General features: G+C 52.9%; 7 protein-coding genes across 7 annotated transcripts; 2 read left to right on the top strand and 5 right to left on the bottom strand.

The window, feature by feature from the left end:
- Positions 1–34: 34 nt before the first annotated feature.
- On the top strand, positions 35–1,365 carry P153DRAFT_298469 (DUF914-domain-containing protein; the record flags this gene model as incomplete). The annotated part of the gene is made up of 3 exons (XM_033664212.1): positions 35–230; positions 339–586; positions 640–1,365. The coding sequence occupies 3 exons, from the start codon at positions 35–37 to the stop codon at positions 1,363–1,365; spliced, it is 1,170 nt and encodes a 389-aa protein (XP_033520527.1).
- Positions 1,366–1,502: 137 nt separating this feature from the next.
- P153DRAFT_347069 (uncharacterized protein) lies at positions 1,503–3,373 on the bottom strand (the record flags this gene model as incomplete). The annotated part of the gene is made up of 2 exons (XM_033666151.1): positions 2,797–3,373; positions 1,503–2,750 (listed from the first exon to the last, which is right to left on the bottom strand). Exons 1-2 carry the CDS (start codon positions 3,082–3,084, stop codon positions 1,503–1,505), a joined length of 1,536 nt encoding a protein of 511 aa, XP_033520526.1. The 5' UTR covers positions 3,085–3,373.
- A 125-nt stretch (positions 3,374–3,498) lies between these two features.
- Positions 3,499–5,783, top strand: P153DRAFT_369489 (WD40 repeat-like protein). Its single transcript, XM_033668789.1, has one exon. It carries the CDS (start codon positions 3,790–3,792, stop codon positions 5,644–5,646), a length of 1,857 nt encoding a protein of 618 aa, XP_033520525.1. The 5' UTR covers positions 3,499–3,789; the 3' UTR covers positions 5,647–5,783.
- Positions 5,784–5,796: 13 nt separating this feature from the next.
- P153DRAFT_425326 (uncharacterized protein) lies at positions 5,797–11,112 on the bottom strand (the record flags this gene model as incomplete). The annotated part of the gene is made up of 8 exons (XM_033672539.1): positions 5,797–7,391; positions 7,469–7,989; positions 8,041–8,354; positions 8,401–8,629; positions 8,677–8,919; positions 8,968–9,970; positions 10,024–10,928; positions 10,991–11,112. The coding sequence occupies 8 exons, from the start codon at positions 11,110–11,112 to the stop codon at positions 5,797–5,799; spliced, it is 4,932 nt and encodes a 1,643-aa protein (XP_033520524.1).
- Positions 11,113–17,087: 5,975 nt separating this feature from the next.
- P153DRAFT_378347 (uncharacterized protein) lies at positions 17,088–18,494 on the bottom strand (the record flags this gene model as incomplete). The annotated part of the gene is made up of 1 exon (XM_033669787.1): positions 17,088–18,494. One exon carries the CDS (start codon positions 18,492–18,494, stop codon positions 17,088–17,090), a length of 1,407 nt encoding a protein of 468 aa, XP_033520523.1.
- Positions 18,495–19,711: 1,217 nt separating this feature from the next.
- P153DRAFT_323198 (MFS general substrate transporter) lies at positions 19,712–21,892 on the bottom strand. Its single transcript, XM_033665201.1, has 4 exons — positions 21,271–21,892; positions 20,726–21,220; positions 19,978–20,669; positions 19,712–19,927 (listed from the first exon to the last, which is right to left on the bottom strand). Exons 1-4 carry the CDS (start codon positions 21,481–21,483, stop codon positions 19,783–19,785), a joined length of 1,545 nt encoding a protein of 514 aa, XP_033520522.1. The 5' UTR covers positions 21,484–21,892; the 3' UTR covers positions 19,712–19,782.
- Positions 21,893–22,159: 267 nt separating this feature from the next.
- P153DRAFT_323196 (FAD/NAD(P)-binding domain-containing protein) lies at positions 22,160–23,942 on the bottom strand. Its single transcript, XM_033665200.1, has 2 exons — positions 23,538–23,942; positions 22,160–23,471 (listed from the first exon to the last, which is right to left on the bottom strand). The coding sequence occupies exons 1-2, from the start codon at positions 23,572–23,574 to the stop codon at positions 22,180–22,182; spliced, it is 1,329 nt and encodes a 442-aa protein (XP_033520521.1). The 5' UTR covers positions 23,575–23,942; the 3' UTR covers positions 22,160–22,179.
- Positions 23,943–24,114: the final 172 nt, after the last annotated feature.

Below are 24,114 nucleotides of genomic sequence, written 5' to 3'. Positions count from 1 at the left end.
ATTGAAAAGAGAAGAGAAGAGGAGAGATATCAACATGGCCTCCCACGATATCGGCGCAGTGGAACCACACGCCTCAACGACAGTTCATCCCAAAGCAGACTCGACGCATTCGCAACCGATCTACACCAGCGAGAGCAACGCGGTGCTCGAGCACGACGCGCAGACAAAAGGGCGGTGGTTCCAGTATGTCAAGACGAAGCAATTTTGGATCACGTTGGTTTTGGGGCAGGGTGCGTTATCTCTCCCATCTCTCTCTCGGTTTTCAAAGCACACATACACATACACACACACATACATGAGTAAATAAACACAACACTAACAAGCTACATATAAAACAGTCCTAGCAATATGCATAACCTCCACCAACACGCTCTCCAGCCTCCTCTCCGCAGAAGGAAACTCCATCCCCGCATTCCAAACCTTCTTCAACTACGTCCTCCTAAACGCCATCTACACATCCTACACCTTATACAAATACGGTTGGAAGCGCTGGGTGCGCCTCCTCCTAGTCGACGGATGGCGTTTCCTGATCCTCGCGTTCTTCGACGTAGAGGGGAATTACTTCGTCGTGCTGGCTTACCGATATGTACGTTAATAAACCCCCCCAATCCATCCCACAGTAGACTAACTCCCCCCTAGACGACAATCCTCTCCGCGCAGTTAATAAACTTCTGGGCCATCGTAATCGTCGTCCTCCTCTCCTCCCTCCTCCTACACGTGCGCTACCACTGGACGCAAATCCTCGGCATCCTGCTGTGCATCGGCGGCGTAGGCGTGATCTTCGGCTCGGATCAAATAACAGGGTCGAACCACTACGGCGCCTCGGACGAGGTGAAAGGCGACCTTTTCGCGCTGCTGGGCGCGACCTTCTACGGACTCGCGAATGTGTTTGAGGAAGTCCTCGTTTCGGAACGGCCGCTGTATGAGGTGGTGGGGCAGTTGGCGTTCTGGGGGATGCTGATTAATGGGACGCAGGCTGGGATTTTTGATCGCGCATCCTTCCGCGCCGCAACTTGGAACGGCCGCGTTGCCGGCTATCTTACAGGCTACACCCTCATCTTGAGTTTGTTCTACTCCCTCGCCCCGGTCCTGTTCCGCCTTTCTTCAGCGGCGTTTTTTAATATCTCCCTCCTGACGGGGTCTTTCTGGGGCGTGGCCATTGGGGTTAAGGTCTTTGGACTCAGTATTCATTGGATGTATCCGATTGCGTTTGTGCTTATTATCGTGGGGCAGGTGATTTATTTCACGAGGCAGACTATGCTGAGTGAGGCTTTGAAGCCGTGGTTGGGGGTTAGGCAGGAGAGGGGGTGGAGTGGGGTGGGGACGGCGAAGAGGAGGGTTGAGAGGCCTGAGGCTGTTGTTTGATTGGGGGTTGGAGGGATTGGGTGAGGGGAGAGGATGGGGGGGTGTAATGCACGGTGTTATGATTGAATGAGAAAATAATCGCTCCCGCAATACATTGAAACGAGCAAACATCCACTAAATCACACCACGTCAACTACCTACCGCTTCAAAAACCCCAACAGCGCAGCATCCCGAAACTGCCTACTCACACTCCCATACTTAGCCTGCCACGCAAAAAAATACAGCAGCGCCGCAAGCGGCTGGCCCACCAAACAAAAGCTAACCCAAAAGATCATATTACCCGCGACCTTCCCCCTCGCCCAGCTAACCTTCTGCATGGCATCCGTGAGCACAATCATAGGAATCTGGAGCATCATACCCGCAAACGCCACGCCGATGATATTATGCGTGGGGACGCCAACGAGCAGCTCATGCAGGACGCCGGAGAAGAAGAAGACGATGAACTGTGCGAGTGCGGGGGGACACCCGCGGCCGACGAGCGGGGAGTAGATGTGGCGGCGCATGAAGTTTGTGACTGGCTTGTTCCAGGTTGTCCAGTAGGAGCGGATGCTGCTTACGTTCCACCAGTCGCCGTAGAATTCGCGGTCGCCGAATTTCATAATCTCAGCGAGCGCGTTGAGCGAGGATTGGAAGAGGGCGAAGAAGCCGCAGAGCCAGCAGAAGACGGAGATGGTGGAGAGCTTCATGACGCGCTCGACGATGGAGGTGAGGTTGAGTGTTAGGATCTTGTCTAGTGAGTTCCGGAGTAGTGGTGCGGCGTACTGGGCGGACGCGATCCAGATGACGATGCTGAGACCGGCGACTTCGGCTAGGCGCTTGAAGACGAAGACCCAGCGGATCTTGTCGGTGCGGGGATAGACGGGCTGGTAGACGAGTGTCGGCGCCCACCAGAAGTAGCAGAGGTTTTCCATGTTGATGTTCAGCGGGTATGGACAAGTCTTGTACAGCTCAGGCAGCGGGTCGGCTTGCTTGGGGTGCAGATAGGCATGGCGCAAGTCGCGGTTGGTAAGCGCATACGAAGCACACTTGAGGAAGACGATGACGGCGTGGAACTCGCACAACGTGCCAATGCCTGGGTGGTAGATGTTGTAGTAGACAAAGTACGTCGCAATAGAGAGGTTGCAGATGGCATTGACGCTGTGGAAGAAGGCGACAATGTACCAGGTCGAGTTGAAGCTTCGCAGTGCCGCCGCGTACTTGGCCTGCGTGTCCTCGCCCTTTTCTGCTGTTATCCGCTTGTAGGCTTTGTCTGCTTGCCAGGCTGCTGCGAGTTCTATCAGGTACGTGACGAACAGGTGGGCGGGGACGAGGAGGTAGAGCAGCAGGCCGGTGACGACGTCGGAGCGGCTGTAATCGTGGCAGCTGATGCAGATCAGGACGCCGTACTGGGGGAGTCAGCGATGGAGGGGAAGTTGGTTTTGTCGAGGCTACCTTTTTGTAGTTCACAATCATCAATCGCAGGTTGGAGAAGATGAGGACCAGAATCATGAGATTTCGGAATCCTATAAAGCTGGGCGTGGTCTCCGCGTCCTGACTGAGAGTGGACGGGCGCTTCTGCGAGTGCGTGGCAAAGACATGGCGGTACTTTGTGTCGCGGGAGCGCTGAGCGGTGCTCTTGACGTTCTTGCCTTTCTGGTCGGCAGTCGGCCTGCGGTGGACGGAGGAGTTGGCTCGCAGGTCGGTGGTTGTCGACGTGACGGTCTCGACGAGTGAAACCATGCTGGGCGGGAGACTCGAGTGCTGCGATGGAGTATGAAGTATTCAATGGGAGAGTCGAAAGTCGCAATGTCTCGTGCAAAACTCAATGGCACGAGTAGGGGTGCGTGGTCAAATGGGCGGACGGGGATGACAGTCGAATGACCGAGGCTCGTGGGTAAGCCGTGCCGGAGAGAAGGGGACGGCGAGCATGTGTGCCATGGCTGGCCTGGGTGGACGGGCAGATAACCAGGCGTTGGGGAAGGGATTTGTTGAGTTGCCCCTCTGCTGGGCGGCCTGCGGGGTGATGCGGGTTACGCCAGCCTGCATGAACCATGAACCGTTGGGACTTTGCTTTAACGTTAGCTGTGGCTCTCCGTGTGGCTCCTCCGTGTGGCGCTCCGTTGTGGCTGGTGATACTGCATGGCTCGAGCTCCGCGACAAAGCAGCGCGGTAGAGCTTGACACGAACATGTGAAGCCACCCACTCGACTCTCTCCCCCGTCAATCGCGTCCTGTCGCGCGCCCACTCGCCGTCCCCTCCCGCATCCCACGCGTCGGGCAGCCATCCCCACCATGGAGCGCGAGTACCACGCCCACCAGTACGATGCAGGCCGCCCGCGCCCAAAGCGTATGTACACGGCTGTAGACCGTCCGAGGGCAGAGCCAGGCTGACCATGTTCTGTCTGCAGGAGCCGTCACCGACTACGGCGCCACGACAGTCCAATGGATGCGCAACCGCCGCCCGCGCTACAAGAACGCGGCCGTGGCAGAGATGGAGCGGCCCAGCGCAAGCTACATCGTCGACATGGCGCCGCCCGCCGCCCGCCTCGCCAGCGCCGCCGAGTCGATTCCCGCCAAAGCCGTGCACTCGTCGCTCAACAAGGTCAAGCACCCCATCAACGTGGTCAAGTGGACGCCCGAGGGCCGCCGCCTGCTCACGGGCTCCACCAGCGGCGAGTTCACCCTGTGGAACGGCATGGGCTTCAACTTCGAGACCATCATGCAGGCCCACGACGCCGCCATCCGCGCCGTCGAGTACACCCACACCGACGACTGGCTGCTGTCGGCCGACCAGACGGGTGTCGTCAAGTACTGGCAGACCAACTTCAACAACGTCAAGGAGGTCCAGGCCCACTCCGAGGCGGTACGTGGGCTCGCCATCGCGCCCACCGACTCCAAGTTCGTCACGTGCGCCGACGACACGACGCTGAAGATCTGGGACTTTGCCTCGAGCGCCGAGGAGTCGACGCTGACGGGGCACGGCTGGGAGGTCAAGTCGGTCGACTGGCACCCGCACAAGGGGCTGCTGGTCTCGGGCTCCAAGGACCACCAGGTCAAGTTCTGGGACCCGCGCACCGCCCGCTGTCTGTCGACGCTGCACGGCCACAAGAACCCCATCTCCAAGACCCTCTTCGAGCCCGTCCAGGGTAACCTGCTCGCCACGTGCGCCCGCGACCACACGGCCCGCATCTTCGACCTGCGCATGATGCGCGACGTGCTGCTGCTGCGCGGCCACGAAAAGGACATCATCACCATGGCCTGGCACCCCATGCACAAGAACCTGCTCTCCACGGGTGGCGTCGACGGCAGCATCCACCACTACCTGCTGGACGAGCAGAACCCGCCGCCCGGCCAGCCCCCCTCCATCTCCCCCTACGACTCGGCCGACCCCCACAACGCCCCCGCCCAGGCCATCTACCCCGCCCACAGCCTGCAGTACGCCCACGACTTCACCGTCTGGACCCTCGACTGGCACCCCCTGGGCCACATCCTCGCCTCCGGCTCAAACGACCGCGTCACACGCTTCTGGACCCGCCCCCGCCCCGGCGACACCTCCTACGTCAACGACCGCTACCACATCGGCCAAGCCGCCGCCGAAGCACAAGGCACCTACGACCGCGGCCAGGGCCGCCGCCAGATGCGCGAGGAAGAGGAGCAAGAAGCCGAAGACGAAGCAGAAGGGCTCGTCGACCAGAAACTCCCCTCGCGCACCCCAACCACCCTCCCCTTCATGCCGCCAGGCCTCTCCCTCCCAGGTCTCAACGCCGCTCCAGACGGGTCCTCCAGCGCCCTGCCCGGCATCGGCGGTATGCCTGTCCCCCTCCCCGTCCCTCCTCCTCCCCCAATGGCTGGCATAAACGTAACCGGACACCCACCCCTCCCCTTCCCAGCCGCAATGGACCCCTCCCGCATAGCCCAACTCATCCAATCCGGCGCCCTCCCTCCACCCTTCCCTCCAAACGCCCACGCACCCCCACCTCCAAACGGCGTACCCCCCTTCCCCCCCGGGCCCCCGCCGAACTTCGCTTTCCCGCCAGGGATACCGGGTATGCCTGCCATGCCGCCCGGGATGCCGCCTGGGTTCCCCGCGGGCGCGTTTCCGGGGTTCCCCCCTCCGCCGCCGTCGCAGGGCGGGATTGTGGCGCCGCCGCCGGGTTTTCTGCAGAGTCAGGGGCAGAATGGGGCGGGGCAGGGGCAGGGGCAGGTGGGTAAAGATGGTGTGAGGCGGAGGGGGCCGTTGCCGGATCAGCAGGATGCGCTGAAGGCGGAGATGATGCAGGGGCGGTATCGGAAGCCGCGGTGATGGTACTTCATGGGATGGGATGTTGTTTTTGTGTAGAGATAGGTCATGGCGTTGGGGTTGGGATTGGCGTTAACATCGCGCCATGCATAGTTGGTCAGAAGTAGTCGCCATCGAATACCCTATTTCGTCTTTCCCCCACCATCCTCTTCGTCAAAGCAACCCGCTCCCCCTCATCCCGCCATAAACCCCCCTCAACCCCCTTACCACCTCCCCCTCAACCATCCCCCCAACCCGCTCAAGCACCAACCCATGCACACCCCCCCTCTCCCCCACATCCGCAAACACTCCCAACCCCCTCATCACCCCCTCCCTCTCCTTCTCCCCGGAACGAAGTAAAACTCCCCCCGCGCCCAAAACCCGCAAAACCAACGCAAACACCTCGCTCTTCCCGCACCATCCCAACGCGCCATCTTCCTCCGTCCTAGCAGTGCGCTGCAAAACAGCGAGAGCATCGAGTGTCCACGCGCGCAGCTCCTGCGTCGCACATGCCGGCATACAAGACGCGACGCGACCCCACAGGCTAGCAATCAGCGCGTCGTCCGTGAAGAGGTTCTGTTTCTCCGTTGCGAAGAGGGCGGTATCTGTTTTACGCTCCCTTGCCAGGACTTCAGCGAAGCGTGGGGTGAACAACGGGTTTGTGGCTGTGAGGCGGCGGAGTGCTTCTTTTTGTAGATCTTTTGAGGCGGGGAAGGCGGTGGTGAGGAAAGACGCTAGACGGTGTGCGGTCAGGAGGGGGGGTGCGTTTTCCACGTCTACATTTACGTGGGCGCGCAGAAGCGTCCCAGCTGCAAGGGCAGCCACGTCGCGGATCTCGTCATCATCGTCATGGAGCAGGTCGAGTAGGAGTAGGGATAGCGCGAGGAGTAAGGGGCTTGTTGCTTTTGAGGTTGGGCTCAGTGTCCAAGTGTGGGTTAGTGCGGCGAGGGATTGGGCGGCTGCGAAGCGCGTGGGGAAGGGTGTTGTATCTGTTATGGTTGTGCGGAGGATGCGGATGTAGCGCGCGATTATGCCCAGGATGGGGCGGCGCGAGGTGGGGTGTGTGGAGAAGGCACGGTCGAGGAAGAAGGCTTGTAGGTGTAGGGCGGATTGCGTGTTTGAGGGTGGGGCGGCGAGGTATTGGGTTTCGAGGGTTGTGAGGGTGGATAGGATTTGCGACTGGGTGGTTAGGCTGAAGAAGGCGGGTTGTAAGTAGGGGTTTGTCAGTGCGTCTGCGAGGACGGCTTGGGCTGCGGAGAGGACTTCGGCGTCTGTGGCGGAGAGGACGAGGTGGTGGATGTGTGACAGGATTAACGAGATGGGTAGGACTGGACTGTTGGAGGCTTTTAGCTGGATGATGGTGGCGAGTGTGTCGAGCGCGGTGCAGCATGTGTCCGGATCCTCGGCCGCGAGCAGTGCGAGGGCGTCGCCGATGCTTTGGTACTCGTCGGATACCATAAGGGAGAGAGTGTCGTTTCGGAGTATTGTGCGATCGATGAAGAATAACTGTGCCAGTGAGCCTCGGAGTAAAGCTCCATCCTCACCCTTGCTGACGCCTAAAGCGTACTCTGGTCCTATCGAGACCGCCGCGGTGAGAGTACTCCATGCGTTCAATGTTGAATCATGTTCTTGTCGTTGCAGAACAGACATACCACACAGGCTCACGATGTCAAGAAAAGCGGACCTGATGAAAGGGCAATTACTTGCGACGTACCACCTCCCAGCAGCGACGGTAAGGTCTGCCATCAAATCTTCGATTGTCTGTACATCTACAAGGAGTCAGTTTTCTGTTGCTTTACTTCGGACGAGTGCGCGAATACTATAAAAGAAAGACTGGCAGACTCACCAAGATTTGCGAGGCTATGCATCAGCTTCCTAAGCATGTATTTGACAGCTAGCAACACGCCATGTTGCGTATTAGTCGAGCTGGGTACCGTGTCCAACATTGAGAAAGCAGCATCCCGCAGTTGATGCGAGGAGCGCAGTGACACCACCGTCCGCGCAGCCATATCGCGGAGGTGCCAGTGCGGACTCGCAAGCAGTTTCTCGACTGATTTCAGAATAGGGCCAAGGTCCGCGTCCGGAGGCCGGGCTTGTCGCAAAATTTGAAGTGCAGGAAACACTCCTTCGGCTCCGTGGAGGTCAAAAGGTGAGCTACTTTCACTTGTGCCCTCGATCGATTTCTTCAGCGGTCCATTTGGATCAAGAAGGTCGGTGAGAATCCCAACTAGGCTGGGGTAGTTGTCGTATGAGAATCGCGAAGTCTTTGCCCGGTCGCGTTCTTTCCAGTCCTGTGCTTCATCGCTGCCTAGCAGCCTCTCAATCAAGGCTTTAAATAGCATGAGACTGCAATTGCGGATTGGCCATCTAGGGGAAATATTAGCTCGTACCTGAAGTCTCATTGAGAGGTCCGCTTACATATTTGAATTTAGTGTCTTCGAGGCCAGCTCAAGGCCCTGTCCAATATACGCCTCCGAAGCCACGCTGAGCCGAGAAGTAGTGAAGATTTCCTTGATGCAATTCAATGCATGCACTTGAGGTAGACGACTCTCTTCGATATTCTCATTTTGTGCTTCGGCAGATGCTTCGGCGATGAGATCTTTCATCGCACGTTGGAGGAACTTGCCCCCCGACGGTGGTTCCGCAGCAATGATACCTGACATAAGTGCTGGGATACCTGCAGATCTCCGAGTGATTGCTCCTGCTTTGTCATGCATTGAGCGAAGGGTTTCCTGGCACGGTCAGTCACGCATGGTTGCATCGATAACATGTACATACCCGATACCAAGTGTCCGGCAGGGCTCGAAGCGAAGCGATGTTGGATGTTGCGCAACGACGGCAAAACACTGCAAAGGTTTGGGCCACAGTCGAGAACGCACCGCGATGGCGGAGTTCTAGGAGTTGCGTAAAACACAATCGGCCTAGCTTGTCAAAGTACTCGGGAGTGATGAGCGCGCGATCATCGTTGCCAATTGGCGCCTTCGAGATCACGGTCCGAAGTAAGACGCTGCACATGTTAGTTGAAGTTGTAAACACCTGCAAATGGATACATACCTAGCTTCTTTCAAACCTCTCCACGAGTAACTCAAGATTTCCTTCGTGTCAAGGCTGGCCTCCTCTTCCATCTCTTCAGGTACATGTCCCTCTGGCGCATCAGCACATAAAACATGATGGATACATAGCCAGAGTGACTCAAAGCTTCCCACTATGTCGTCATGGAATTGCTTCCATTTGCCAAAGGTTTCGATCGGCATGCCTGACAAAGCCGAGTAGAATTGGTCCTGATCGACGATATACCTAGCAGATGTTAGTGCTTGTGCTCTTGCCAGAGACTACTTCACATACCTCAACGCAGCGAACGTCCCATGAACTGGACGTCCGTCCACAGCCTCTGACAGATTCTTGTGGGCTATATCAAGAGTTTGATCCAACTGTGTCTTCAAATATTTGAACACCCCAAGTTTGGACGAAAAGGGCGAGTCGCTTGAGTCGGCAGAGCTGTCTGTGGCTAGCGAGAAGATCAACGAGTAGGCTCGAGCAACGCCATCTGCTTGGTCAGCCCGTCCTGTACGGAGCATTACGGTTTCTGCACGAGAAAGAAAGCGAGGCAGTGTCGCCATCACAGCGTTCTTTTGCGTGTCCGGCAACGCTTCTAAGCACATCTGCAGTATTGAGACGGCTGCGTCTCTGACGTCGTCGAAGGGGTCCAAGATGAGATCCAATAGAACTCGGACCAATCTGTCGTTGGAAGTTTGAAGACCATGGGCCCAAGTTAACTGTCCCTGCGCCGACTTGGACAGGTGGGAATGCGGCACGCCAGGATCTATTCCAGACCGAAGAACGATAGTCAGTGACCGTAGCGCTGTTATGCGTCTTTGGTAGGATGCAGTTGGGCGCAGCTCCCACTCCAAGAAGCGTATGTACCACACAACGAAAGTCAGGGACTCGATCAGCGGATCTTGCGACGAGTACTTCGAAAGCGATGTGTTCTGCCTGAAGCACTCTCTGGGAAGAGGAAGCCGGTTGTTCATCGTGGCTCCACTCTTGGACTTCCCCTTTGAGAGCATGGCTGTACTGGCCCTCAGTCGGTCGAAGAGTTTTTGGGTATAGCCATGCACTTCTCGGCGGAAGTTGGCATCAGTCTCTGTATGTAGATGGATGAGATTGCGCTTCAACGATTTGAAAACTCCCCGCGGTACAGGTTTTGTTGTCGCCGTAGAGTACACGGAAAGGAACATCCCAGCAAGTCTGACTTCAGGTTTGTGATGTGACATCCACCCACCAAAGATTTCGTTGGGCAAGTAGATAGCACCATCTCGAACATCAATAGTATCGCAAATGCGATGGTCTACGAGAAGGTAAGTCGTCATCTGTGTTTCTGAATTTGAACCTTGGACCTACCGCTATCTCGGATGATAGTCAACTCTTTTCCGGCTTGTATGGCTGCCAGTAGGATCCTGAATTCTTCAGATTCATCCAGTCCATTTTCATGGGATTCGTAGACCCGCAGCTGATCACACAGTGCACCTTTCGGCTGCACATGCAAACCAAAGTGTAGATAAGAGAGGAATCGCATATATTCATCGATGTTCGGAAGGAAGCAATGCGGAAAGACATGCGTCTTGAACTCCTGTACACGATCCGGCCAGTAATGTAATGTTCGAACTACTGGTTCGATCCAGAAAGGGGAAATATTATCGTCGTCCGTGAGAGTACTATCATCAGGTAGGCGCCGGGCTTGGATAAGAAAATTCTTCACCAAATTTCCAGCGGAGAGCGAAGTGTCGTGATGAACAATCCATGCGAGGAAAGCCTCAAACAAAGTCGAAGAGGATGCAGTCTTTCCGAGCCCACTTGAAGATTGCTCCAGCAATTGCTCATATATCTCGATTAGCTGGGAGATCGAGGCAACATCTCTTAACAGGAAATGTGCCAAGCCCTGTAAGGCTGGCTTGACTTTGACACGGTCTTGTCGTTGGCAGATGATGTCCAGAAAGGTAGTTGTGGCCTGGTTTCGAAGCTCTAATGCACGTTGGCTTTGATCTTTCGTAATAACACTTGTAAGAACTAGAAGCATCTGCCTCATAGATTTTCCTTTGGCATCATCGGACCTTTGCAGATATATTTCGAAGAGCCGGAGCCATATGAAGTCTTCCAAAAGAGCACTGCGGGCATATTCAGTGTTGGAGACTTGGCAGAACTCGATGATCGCACACAGTGCATTAGATGCAGCCGCTCGATGACCAGGGCCTAGATCTGGCAGATCTGCAGTTTCCAGTACGGGGGTGATAATGTCGCGCAGCCCTCTAATCCAGCGTCAGTACTACCCGTCGTGACAACTCAAATTTCACGGACTTTGCATCCTTACTTCACACCAACGGCTGGCTCTTGCTCTGAAAAGTTCGGCAGGTTTCTGGACACATTCTTCGCCAGGTCCCGCAATGCCTTTTCAGGAACTGGGACGCCGGAGGCAATATCAGTTTCTGCCATGCTCGAAGTCGGCCGCGTCTCGCGTATGTGCGTCAGTACACGGACCTCGAAATTGAAGATGAAGTGGGGGAACGCGCTAGTAAATTTGAAATTACTAAGCTGTGCGACGCGACTTCCTCACATTCAACCTCATCTCATATCGCCTCGGCAGACTTTTCCCGTCAGATCTCGTGATGATTCCGGGCGTGTTGGACTTTGACATGGCACTCGTGATGTTATGAACGACTGCACAACAACTTTCATCGATGTCGGCGAGGGAATGCAACTTCATGACGCGTTCAGAACGCAAACCGCGCTGTCGACTCGAAGTTTCACCTGCTTTTGGCGATGAGCAGCCCAGAGCGGTGCAATATTTCCCCTGGTTGAACACGCAAGAGCTCAGAGATCACTGATTTCAGCACTGTGCTATTTCGAAATGTATCATAGCCGATGGAACTTGTTGACCCAGATGGACAGACTTCTAGTTCACCATAGCGTGCTCGAGGACTGGCCCTTGACTGACATAAGCAGTTACCTTGCTGCATTTCCGCGTCCTCGCACCGCCGCGGGATCAAACACCAAGTCTCTGTTTGCACTTCGGGGTTATCGAGCATGCAAGCCGTTTGGCGGGATCACAACAACCAATACGATGTCTTTTCAATGAGATGTTAACCGTGTGATTCGTTTGAAGAGTAGACCTACTCTCTCATGCTTCGCGTGATCGTGTCACAGCACCATGTAATCCAGACTTGTACCACACTTTCAATGCTAACAGCATGTTATGTTGGACTTTACTAAACTCAGGTCTTCGAAGTCATAGACTACGTTTGCCTCTTTCAGCAATACCGGCCACTCATCGATCAGGTCGTCCTCATAGAGGTAGTTAGGTGTTGTTTCGGTTTGTCAGATTCTTTCGTCAGCGAATACTGAGGAATTACTACTCCCCAGGGTTTCACGCACCTACACCCGAGGAACTGTCGGTCAACGTTGGCCTGACTGTGGACTGTATCAAGGCTAAGGGTTGTTAATATTGCATCTCAGATGGATGGCAAACTAACGTCCATTGACAGGCAGAATCATCGTCAGAGGACGACTGCAAGAACACAACGCTGACTCCTCGAAGCAACCGGCCGTTTGATATTACCTGACTCGTGCGAAGAGTTATCGTCAAAGTTTGGCGAAAGAGAATTACAATTGGCACTCTCAGACTTCCAGCATGGCGCCCTCGGCTAGCTCTCTCACCTCTAATACAAGCCCCTACAACGTAGATCAGGTCCCAGCGCCCAATTACTTACCAAACTGCAATCCTAGCAAATCTCACTCGAAGCTTTCTACTTCGCTAATCGCCAAACAATCGCCCACCCCAACTGGTCAACAATTCTCGTCTCCCAGCTCCTCACGTCTCGGCCAGTTCATCGGATACTCTTCAAGTGACCAAGAGGAAGAACAACGTACTACCAACAGAGAAAAGAAGAAGCTCGCTCGCAACAGCAGGCCCACCAGCAAATACAAGTCAGCAGAGTTCGTAGAGAGCGATAGCGAGGACGGCACAGGCCCGAGTGATACACAACGTCGGAGATTTCATGGCAAGCTTTCTGACCTACCAAAGCTCTCTGAACAGCCGAAGAGACAATTTTCGGGCAAGCCCTCGGCCGTCAATGATTTGCCGCACAATCGCACCTCCATCGTCCCAACACATCAACCCTCACATCCAAACAAGCAACATCATCTGAGTGTTAAGCATCTCAAAGGCCCACTACCCAGTGCAGCGATGAACTCCAGACACGGCGGTTCCAATATCAGGTCCTTCCTCCATACAAATTCTGTCAATACGAACTCCTCAATGATGAAGAAGCGGCCTGCATCTCCGACTGCTTTAGTAATGAATGCCAAACGACCAAAGACCAAAGGGGGTTTTATCATTGAGTCCAGCGACGAGGACGAAGACTCTAGCGACGACGAGAGTAGCGAGAGTGACACGAGCCATGAAGAAGAAGATTCAATATCGATGGTGCCGCCACCCAGGTCACCAAAAGCCAGTATTCAAGGTAGGAAGGCAGACCCAGCGCCTCTGCCAGCCAGATCTCTAAACCGGGATCGTCTGAGATTGCTTTTGGGAAAGAAAGGCAACTTTACCCCAACTCAGCGACCGCAACCATCCGCAACCAAACAATCATCGACCATATCTCGTGTTAGTGCATCACCGCATCGACTCGCTCCAAACCCAACGAGCTATATCAATGAACAGCGAGCTCCTGCAAATCCGAATTACATCAAGGGTGATAGGTTGCCGGCACGGAGTGTGACCGCGAATGGTTCTGTAACAAATGATGCACATGGGCAGAAGCGAGGTAGCACGTTTGTTGCACCACGAGAAGCTTCGGTTCAGCCAGGTACCCAAAGAAAGCAAGACTTTGCAATGACTTCGGCTTCCAAGGACGCGAAACACAGACCAAACGGTACGGTCACGTTAAGTCATATAGCTTCAAGATCGGGACAACGGCCAGCGATGGCCGAAGGCCCGATGATCAACTCCGAGACACAGTTGAAGAAACCAGTCAGTAATGTAGGTGCGAAAGTGCCGGCAAATCAAACATCAACTGCTGCCACCCCACATAACTTCGCAGCTAGAAGCCATTCGCAGAATCTTTTGACCACGATGAAGGCTGCACAAACTGCTGGAGCCCTCGATCAACAGATTCGCAAGAGCGGAGTCCGGCAGAGTGAGCACCCCAACATGACATCAGAGTTCACTTCATCCCAGACTCAGAGAAGTGGAAGAGCGAATCAACTGCACGTCATTGCCCAGGGCATCAACGACCAATCTTCCCAGACAGATCTTGTCAAACAGTCAGTCCGAAGTTCACCAGCGACAAATACAAATAAATCAGTGTGCCGTTCTCAGCCCGTCCAAAACCGACCATATAACCTGACTGCCAGTGCCAAACCCTCCCAGTCTACTCTCACGACATCAGCTTCTCGAGAACGACAGCTGAAGCTCGAAACTACCGGTACAGCAATTATGAATTCTTCTATATCACATAACACACAGATGTCTCAAAAACAAAAGGTACGAGAAATCACCAACGGATCTAATGAGAATACTTTACCGCCCAAAGAACCCGTTATGGTTTCTGGACTGTTATCAACTGCTCCACGACCGGTTGTGGACACTAAAAGCAGAGCCAAATCTATCGCAAATTTGGCTGCTTCGCCCAAGTCCACCCCAGCGATGATGAGTGGAGCTCAAAAGCCGGTAGTTATAGCGCAGCCAGAACCTATCACGCAGCTCAAGCCACAGAATGCCATGTCCAAAGCGGTACTGACTTCATCCAATCTACCGACTACACTCGCCGCCACTCAGCTTTCCTTGTCAGCCAAACCCCATCCCAACGCACCCTCAGCAACTACATCAGGAGAACCCAGCAAAGCCGCAACCTCTCTTCTTACTACACAGGGGTCGCAACAGCAGAATTCGCAGAGTATCCCCCAAGTTCCCCCACATGCCAAAGCAATTCCTACGGCGGCCGTGGTCTCAATAACGACGCCTACCTTGCCAATTGTTCGCCCTGCGCCGAAACCACATTCTGATCGAGTGGCAGAACCAACACCATCTGTAGCTCCGCCTACAGCTCTAGGATCTTCGGTGGTTATTCCAAAAACAGCTTCTACACTCTCGGTTACTACTTTCACGGCTGCGAGCTCGCCAGGTTCTGCTCACTCTGACCAAACGTTGGCTAAAGCTGTGAAGTCAGATACTACTCAGTATGTAACAGATACAGAATCTCCACACAGTGCAGAACTTCAGGGTGCAGGGTATATCACTGTCAGCAACAATGTCATCAAAAACAACGGGAATGCTGGGCAGTCGGAACATATTTCGAAGGAAATAGATAATCCAGTGGCAGCACCTACGAAACCCAATCCTGATCAGAATACAACACCTACTATTTACAAGGCCGAGGCTAGTTTTCCACCCAAGCCTCCAGCTATCATTCCTCCAAACTCCGTAGCGGCTCCAGCCCTTACACCAACAACTCACAAGTCAGGGCAATCGACCATCATCGAAACACAACCTAGAGACATCGTAATCATCTCCACAACACCAAATACTGCCAACGATGCAGAACCTTATTTCGAGTACTCAATTTTTCATAAAATATGGGCTGGTTCGCAGCAAGAGAACGACAGCGCTGCTGCCGAGCCCGTCTCGCGTCCGTTCACCAACATCGACGAAGCTAATGCCCAGGCCGAGTCGCTCTTCCACATATCTAAGTCACAATACGTGCGGCATTTGCAAGTCGTCTTCTCCTCCACCAGCAGCACACGGGACGAATTCGACTTATCGACTCTGCTCGGAACTTTCTCACCTTTCGACAACCCAGGCAAGAAATCCTACCTGAAAATATGGGTTCAACGCGACTACGTCTCCACGTTCGCAAACAAAACGCCCCAGGACCTCGGCCCTGCATCCTTCATCTCGAAATCGCTATACATCCTCCGCCTCTTCAAGCTCATCTCTCCCTCAACCGATACTGATGACGACGAAGAGGGGCCGCCACTCCGCATATACCACCCACTTCCACGCACGGAGCTCTACACCACACTCGATACAGCGAATCGCGCGGCGCGCAGCCTGCAGATCGAGCTCAGCCACGAGAAGGACCCGAAGAGCCCGCTTACGAAGAAGTGGCAGGAGACCAGTCTCCGCGATTTGAACGCGAAGGTGCACGCGCTGGATCCGTCGATGGGGGGTAGGGAGGCGTGCTGGACGAGCGAGTTCAATGGGTGCGGGCTGGGCGCAGACAGGTACGAGCTGTTGGTTGAGAAGGTGGCGCTGTGTGGACCGAGGAATTTATAAGGGGACGGACAAAAGCGTAGAATAATCTGCTTTTTTTGTTTCTCCTCTCCTATCGGATGAGTTTCGAGTCATGATGCCCTCGGGTACATCTCCGCTTAGGGGATATCTCATAGAGTTTGAATGTACAGGCTTTGCTCATGAATGCGGTCTGTTGTGGTTCCTTTCATGTGACTGGAGGCTGCGACAGTATGAGCCTAATATCACTAGGGTATCGTCATTTTTCACTGGACAAACAAGTTACAACAATGATATTAGAACGCAATATTCTGTCCGTGCTACAGCAGGTGAATTGCCACGAAACGGGACGTAAAACTTCTGAGCTCGGACCATTTCCCCAACCCATAGCATCCTCTATACAGTACTGTATTAATCTCGCTCCTAATCACTTCACATCCAAACCCGCCTCCTGCTAGGTCTCAGTTCCAGCAGACTTGAGGAGCATCTACCCCAGCGATATCGGTCCGCAGCGTCATGAGGAATGGCTTCTTGGTCTACGCAATTGGCTGGAGCTACTTTGGCACTAGTCTTGCTGGCAGTAACTCCACTTGCGTTATCCATAGGTGTGTGTTGTCCAAATCCATCACTTCCATTTCCCTATGCATTACCCGCAATATTACCCCTCACAGGCCCAAAACCACCTCTGGCAACTTTGGCCCCTGATTTTGACCTTGTTGTGCTCCTCAACGTTACCAAATATATCACTGGCGACTACTTTGTCTACCTCGCTGCCGTCTTTGTAAAAATATGCATCTTGTAGCAGTTCCTACAACGCAAGCCTCGATGTTGAATTTGGCCTTGCTAGTCTTTCAGTCCGATTCGAGGCCACAGATATCAAAGATCAGAAATTCGGTTTTCTGACTTTGCTCCTCTCGCTAATTATGATCACCTGGATCATACATTTTTGGTCCCACAATAGCAAGACCAGCATGATCCCTTGCTCGAGGAAGACAACTCATCGTCAATGGTATAGAGAGGCCTTTCCAATGGAAAGTGTCGTATATCAAATTGACTGATGGGTGTTCTGCGGTCCCATACTCGGATTATAAGCAGCCAACCCGAAATTTGGAGTCCGTGGTTCGTAGCTTCGTTATCAAGTGTGATACTTGTGTCTGCGTGTGCGATATATTGGAACAGACTATCCGAGAGTGAACGACCACTTCAACTCCCTAAGAACATCTTCCCAATTTCTCTTTTTTCCACCTTTCAAAGTGGGCCGCCAGACCTCTTTTAGGACTTTCTGTGCGGCAGCCACATTCTCGTAACGGTTTCTTTTTTGAATATCTTCCAACCGCTTGGAACATGTCTCACGTGCCGTATCGTCTTCCAACTCTGCACCAACCAGGAATATAGGATACAATAAGCTCGACTCGGCAGGACTGCCGGTTGGAATCCTGACAATGAACTCCATTGCTCGCGAGGCACAGGTTGGGATGAGCGCTGCATGGGTAGGGGAAGTGCGGTACAACTGAATGAATGCCGCAAGACGGTAGGCTTCAGCGAGTGCAACGAGATCTAGCGCTATTGTGAGATCAATACCCAAGGTGAAAGGACTTTCGTAAGTCCAGTTCAGAATGCCCTGCTCAATAGCATTGAAGGATGCCAAGTAGGTAGGATTTGAAGAGCTCAGGTACTGAATCCGGGAGGTCAGGTTACAGAGCTGATACGATATGCCCATCAAAGGATCTACGGTGAGCGGCATAGTTGTGGGGCTTAGAAGCGGCGACAGTTCCTGCTCCGCGGAGGATGAAAAAGAAGGAGATCCCGAAACTCGCGCCATAAGAGAGGCCGATACAAAGTGATATGTGAAATGGCGACGAAGAGAGTCGACTTCCCAGCAATCTACGAGATGTTGTTCTGGAGTGAGTGTGTTCAAGATTCGCTGCACACACTGGATTTGCGACATCCACCGGGTAGTCTTCACACCATTAAGAGCTTCAAGACCGACCAGAATAAGGATGACTGCAGCCACTTGGTAAGTGTCTGCAATCGGCACACCAGTTTGGGAAACCCGGTTCTGGATGAATGCATAGCACTTCCTCTCATGTCTAGTCGAAACAGCTCGTAGATTCTGCGCACGATTTTGATCCATGCTTCTTCGGGCAAGTTGGGCAGAAGTAATGGCAAGAATCGCGTCCAGCATTCCCTCGCTTTGGAAAGCCCAGGGCATATACAAGGATGTATAAAAGCTTGTCGGAGTTGTTGCTACAGAAACGCTTGGCACAAATGCCTCCACATAATATTGGAGAAGGTGCTTCCTTTCTGACGTTGCATCTCCAGGTAATGCATCCCAAGGATCAATAGATGGTTGCAATTGCCCGGGGGCCTGGCTTTCTGGGCTGGGTGAACTGGACTCAGACGATTGTCCAACAACAACAACTTTGCGCTGTGCCTGCCATTCGCATGTTAGGTTTAGGCGTTTGCAGTTGGAGCAGTCCGGTCGAGCAGAATCGGGTTCGCATCGTTTCCGTCTTGTGCGGCAAGTAAGGCATCCTGTGCGTGAACGTGGGGCGAATTTTCGTTGACGTGGCTTGAGCTCAGCCATGGTCTGACAGCAATTGAGATGGCGGGCAAATAGACGATCTGAACAATCACTGCATACGATTTACGGTGTGCATCGTTGCAGCAACACCATTAGGAAGGTGGTTGAAAGACGAGTCGTCGGTGAACGTTTGATAAGCATGTGGGGCCGTGCTCAAGCGGGCCTACGCCATCTCAACAGGAACCGGGCCTTTTCCATGCTCGAGTCATGTCGGCGGTATTTCAGGGTTCATTATGCATTAATCTTTAATTCGCTGCAACCTTCCCAATCTGCATCATGAATTCAACAGTTCAGAACAACAAGCACTGTAAATCCTCCCTGAGTGTTATCAAGGGCTTCAGGGAACATTCACCTATAGAGTCCTCTTTTTCAATTTTTTCGACCCGCTCTTCTCAATCCACAGTTCGTCCGTCCTCGTCAAGTCCAAATCCCAACATTTTTTCTTACACCTTTGGTGCCTGCAAGTCGGACATTTGTTACCCACGACCGCGACCGTCCAGGTTTTACCGCCTATGTAGCTGTTAGAATGTGTCTACGGTGGCACTCGGCAACATACATCGGTGGCATCGCCATTTGTGCGGCGTGTATGACGAAGGTATACTGTGTTTGTTGCCCATGACCTCAAGTGACCGAACGATGCATGGAGATTGGTTAGGCAAAATGACCTTGTAGCGGTTAGAAACCGAAATGCGGCAAAAAGAGAGTTCAGTACAACCTGTATTCACTCTTAAAGCAAAAAGGCGATTATGTTTCGTTGTGGTGGAATGTGTCTTTTGCCACGTTGAAGACTGTCAGGACTTGTTGTTGAATGAAACCATGCAATAATAGGCGTTATATCGTCACAAACACTCCGCAGATTGAATTGAATTTTCCACATATTGTTGTTCTAACAATACATCGAAGCTTCAAGTGCTTGTAAACAGAAACGATTGTACTTCTCAATGTCTGCTGTGGTTAAAAGTTTCGGTCATGACGATATGACTGATATATGGCCAATACAGTTTATGTGTTCTTGCAAACACGGAACCACTTGGTGTCACACGGTAAACCTATTGTGCAGTCCTAACTTGCAATACTTAAAAGTGTTATCTATCAGTGTACGACAAAAGATCAATGCTAACGCACCCAAGTATCATGTTTTTTAGTAGCTTGTGGGCAGGTAGGTGTCTGATGTGGTATATATAGAAGGTCATAATCTATAACACAGCTACCAAATGAACCTTCTCTGGAACTATCGTTCGCATTGATCGTCCAGCCAGCGGAACGAGACCCCCGACATCTTGCGAACATTCTAAATCATCGCTACTGTCTTGCTACGGAGTTTGTGACCCTTCCATTGTAGAAAGGCTACGGGAATCAATGCACACCCAGCCATCAGTGCAGATGCAACAGCCGCGCTGTTTGCAATTCCAATATTCTCAAACATGTACGGGAACCTGTCATGAATTAGCAGCTGAATCCTGCGTCCCTTCTCCACAATACGTACCAGAAAGGTCCGATGAAACCCCAAGTCTGTCTCACAAAGATGATGAAAACACCAACACTACCCGCATCATCTGGGTAGCAGTCGACAGCATACGTGATCATGATCGTCGTGACGATCTGATTCCCTACTGCTGCAATACTGACGCCAATGATAGGCGTCACGTTCCAGTGGCCCGCAGTCGCATTCTGAGTCTGTAGAAGAAATACTACGAGACCACAAATCGCAAGCAGAATACCAGAGTAACTCAGCCAAAGTCTGAACTCCGGTGCCCGCCTCGATTGTGTTGTGTCCTTCGCTCGCCAGCTCATCCAGTGATCACTTAAGAAACCGCCAACCTGTTCGCCGATGAGAGAACCGATGATGATGCCGATAAACTGCAGACCAGTCTGTTCTGCGTTGAGCTTGAACTTTTGGCCGATGAGCTGCGGGATTTCAACTGTGCACATGACGGAGGCGAAGAGGAAGACCATAGCGTGGCCGCATGCAGGAATTAGTACGCAAGGGTACTTGAAGAAACGAAGCGGCGAGACGAATTCTACAGCGCTCAAGGGTGTGGAATCGATGCGGTGGGGTAACCACTTCTTCTTGTTGTTGTTGTCGCTGCTTGACGAGGCGAGCGGACCATCCTTGTGTCTTATGAAGCGTGTCTCAGCACCGACTAGTAGGTACAGGATGAGTTGAACGCCGTGGATCTACATCTCACCGTCAGTATATTTTCCAGCGTGGGGCGCGTGTAGATGGCACTCACAATTGCGATAATCCAGTAGATCCATCGATATCCAACGTTGTACGCCACGAACCCCATTATGAACGGTGCAAGCGGGATACCGACAGTTACCATGACTGTCCAAATACCCATACACTTGGCTCTTTCCTTCTTGAAGAACATTTCCACCACAACTGCGCTTCCAAGTGAGCCCGGTGGTGAAATGAAGAATGCTGAGAATGCACGACACGTCGCCATAGCGGCGTACGATTTGCTCTCCGCGCATCCGATATTGAACGCCAAGCTACCGATGAGTGAGATGACGAAGATGGGCTTGCGACCGTAGCGTGTGGATAGGGGGCGCCAGAGGAGCGGGGCGGCACCTAATACAACAATTTGTATCGACGTTAGGTACGCTACCGTGCTTATGGTCACGCCGAGATCCACTGCAATATCTTCGTATGCTGGAATAATAGCAGATGCAGCGAAAGCACCCATGCATGCGTGGATGGCGATAAGGAAGAGGTTCATATATTTCTAGTAACATAAGTGAGTACGAAACTTTGCATTGTAAGGGCAAGACTAACCTTCCAGGACGACCAATTGTACGGGTCGTGATCACTCATGGTCGGAAGTGGATCAAGCTCGTAGGTTCCATGTTTCTGCACGAGGTACTGACGATGTTCCTCTGAGATATGAGAGCCCTCAAACGCGTCGAGGTATGTTCCATGGGTGTTGGCACGCTCAAGGTCTTCCTTTTGCTGAGCAGCACTGGCGGTGATCTTCCCATCCTGAGACATCGTGTCTTTGGTTCTGTGAAGACGACTTCAGCACCAGAGAGAGAGAAAAGTCCACACAGTCACAGAATTAGCCGTGTCGTCCCGTTCTTATACTGTGCACGGTTCTGCACGTAATCGTTTGTGGAGTCCCCAGGCGATGTGCCGGTGTGGAGAAGCCCCGGATGCTGGAGATAAAACACGTTAGTCTGCTCAGGGATTACCATGCGACTCCGTCACAGCATGATCTCTGAACTCCAAATCCTTCTCGGTTGTCTTTGTCGAGTAATGAGACATTCTCCACTACCCTCTTACGGCCAATCTACTACTTGGATTGGTAACGTCGAGTTCGTTGAGTACGCGTCGTGCGATTTCAGGAGAAGGGTTCCTTGCCTGTTGGAAACCCGGAGTGGATCACGGCAGTTGAATTTATTGATGACCGGTAAATGAATAGGCCATGCATGACGTGCGGTATGCAGGGAGGGTACCAAGCAACGCCATCCGGACCTAAGCTTTAACGGCGAAGGCTAAGGTGCTTGATAGCGCTTTTCTTGTTTTGGCTTCGGGGATGTTGGGGTTGTTTCCTTTCCTTGCAAATATCGACTGGGGGGCTCGTTCAACCTGCGGGGATCGTCGGCTTGGTTACTTATTAACACCCGCTGTGCCCACAGCAAACACTCAAACACGGAAGGTAATTTATCTCATGCATTCATTCTATCTTCAAAGCTTTGCGACTAATCCTGCCTCATCACATAGCTTCTCTGCCTCAACAATAACGTCTGTCCCATAGACTATGGCTTGAACCCCAGCATCGGCCCACTTGTCCGGCACTTTTCCTGGCCCACTCTTCAACGCCGCAAAAGCCTTATCCCGCTCCTCCTTCGCCTTGCCAGCCCCGAGATGCATTGCTCGTCCGTTCTCGGCCGCAAGCTCGACAATAGCTTCTGCACGTGGTTTGCGGAGTTGCTCGTACAGCCGAAGAGCGTGATTAATCGTGCTGGGTGAGCAATCCGAAATGCGACTTGGAGACAGTACAACGCCTAGTACGGCGCCGTCTTCGATGGCTTGCGCAGCGCCTTGCGCCATATGTGGTAGAGTGGGGTGACACGCATCACCGACGAGAGCAGTACTATCGTGGACCCATGTTGGCAGTGGGTCATGGAGACGTAGTTTCCACTCGCAAACCTCACCATCCGGCACGAGATTCAGCAGCCTGTGTATCATGGGGCAGAAGTCGCCGAACACTTCCAGCATGGCGGACTTGGAGCCCTGGGTTGTGTATGTGGAGTCGGGTGCGCCCGCGAAGTTGACATCTGGCTGCAAGGTGGAGATGTTGTAGATGGTGTTGTTCTGGATGGGATAGGCTATGATGTGCTTACGCTCGCCGATCCAGCGGGTCACTGTTTCAGAGTCGATGAGTGCGAGAAGTTCGGGATCGTGGGCCATTTGCTCGCGCGTTGGCATGATGCGGTATGCAGCTTGGCCCGAGTCCTTTACAGTTCCGGTCTGGCCATTTTCTTGAAGTAGTGCAGTGCGAGTATTACTCTTTATGCCATCAGCACCGAGAAGAATATCGCATTCAACTCGATGAGCCTCCCCATCTCTCGGGGTGACTTTAAAACTTGGGCTTGAACCAAATTTGATATCAGAGATCTGGCTGCTGAACTTGAAGGCGATGCCCTCTTCCTTGACACATCCGTCATAGAGACCACCTGCTAAACTGGAACGGTGGCCGACCATGTGTGGGTATTTATATGTCTTCTCCACATACGCAAGATCGACGAAACCCAACTCTTTGTTTGTCGCACCTTCACGAATGTACGTGTTTGCACATTGAACCGCCTCGGCAGCAATCTTCTGCCAGCAGCCTAATCTATCGAGGATCTTGGCCATGTTTGGTGCAAGCTGGATTCCTGCTCCCACAAAGCCAAGATTGGAAGCATTCTCGTAGACGGTGATGTTTTTGTGGCCAGCTTTGGCAAGGGAAAGGGCGGTTGAGAGACCACCCATGCCTGAATGGTGTTAGCCGTCAAACTCCATGAAGAATTCATATCCCAGAGCAACAACTGGGCGCTTACCTGCACCTATCACAGCTATCCTCAAGTTGTCCGCCATGATACAGGCTAATGGCTGCAAAGATGCAGATGTAGTTATTTGGGTAAATGTTTACTCTGGCCCCAAATGGTGATAGATGATGTCGATGTCGACACTTGTGAGATTGATTTATAGATGGAGATCTGTTTTTTTGTCCCTGGAAACGCTTCCTGGTGGGTCTCTATACCCTTATTATCAATCCAAAATGTACTGTGACCTTGTTCATCAAGACTGCCAACTCTATCCCGCAGGTTTCACGATCGGGAAAACACTTAGCCGGCCCTCGTTCCTGCTTACTTAATGGAGCTTCCTGGAAAATCTGCTCGTACTGGATAGGTAGACCGATGCAATAAGACTGGCTTCGAGACCTGCGAACGATGCGCCACGCAAGAACCGCGGTGAGGGGTTTCGCCCGCTTGCATTGCCGAAAACCCCACATTCTGAACACGGGGTAACGCTAGCACCCACCCGTGTGTTTAGCGCGCCTACGTAGGAACTTTCGTCATCAGAGCGGTTCCTGCGTGAATTGTGTTTTTACATCGGCAATTATCAGGGATGCTA

This window comes from Dothidotthia symphoricarpi (genome assembly GCF_010015815.1).
Source record: "Dothidotthia symphoricarpi CBS 119687 unplaced genomic scaffold P153scaffold_18, whole genome shotgun sequence".
NCBI classification, from domain to species: domain Eukaryota; kingdom Fungi; phylum Ascomycota; class Dothideomycetes; order Pleosporales; family Dothidotthiaceae; genus Dothidotthia; species Dothidotthia symphoricarpi.
This window is presented reverse-complemented; position numbering and strand designations above follow the sequence as displayed.

What these genes read in the sequence shown, in the direction of transcription:
- P153DRAFT_323196 (XM_033665200.1), bottom strand. Translation starts at nt 23,574, where the DNA reads ATGGCGGACAACTTGAGGATAGCTGTGATAGGTGCAG. An exon ending in GATAGCTGTGATAGGTGCAG is followed by an intron (nt 23,472 to 23,537) that starts GTAAGCGCCCAG and finishes AACACCATTCAG; the next exon opens with GCATGGGTGGTCTCTCAACC.
- P153DRAFT_323198 (XM_033665201.1), bottom strand. Translation starts at nt 21,483, where the DNA reads ATGTCTCAGGATGGGAAGATCACCGCCAGTGCTGCTCAGCAAAAGGAA. An exon ending in TCTACTGGATTATCGCAATT is followed by an intron (nt 20,670 to 20,725) that starts GTGAGTGCCATC and finishes GGTGAGATGTAG; the next exon opens with ATCCACGGCGTTCAACTCAT. An exon ending in GGTTTCATCGGACCTTTCTG is followed by an intron (nt 19,928 to 19,977) that starts GTACGTATTGTG and finishes AATTCATGACAG; the next exon opens with GTTCCCGTACATGTTTGAGA.
- P153DRAFT_369489 (XM_033668789.1), top strand. Translation starts at nt 3,790, where the DNA reads ATGCGCAACCGCCGCCCGCGCTACAAGAACGCGGCCGTGGCAGAGATG.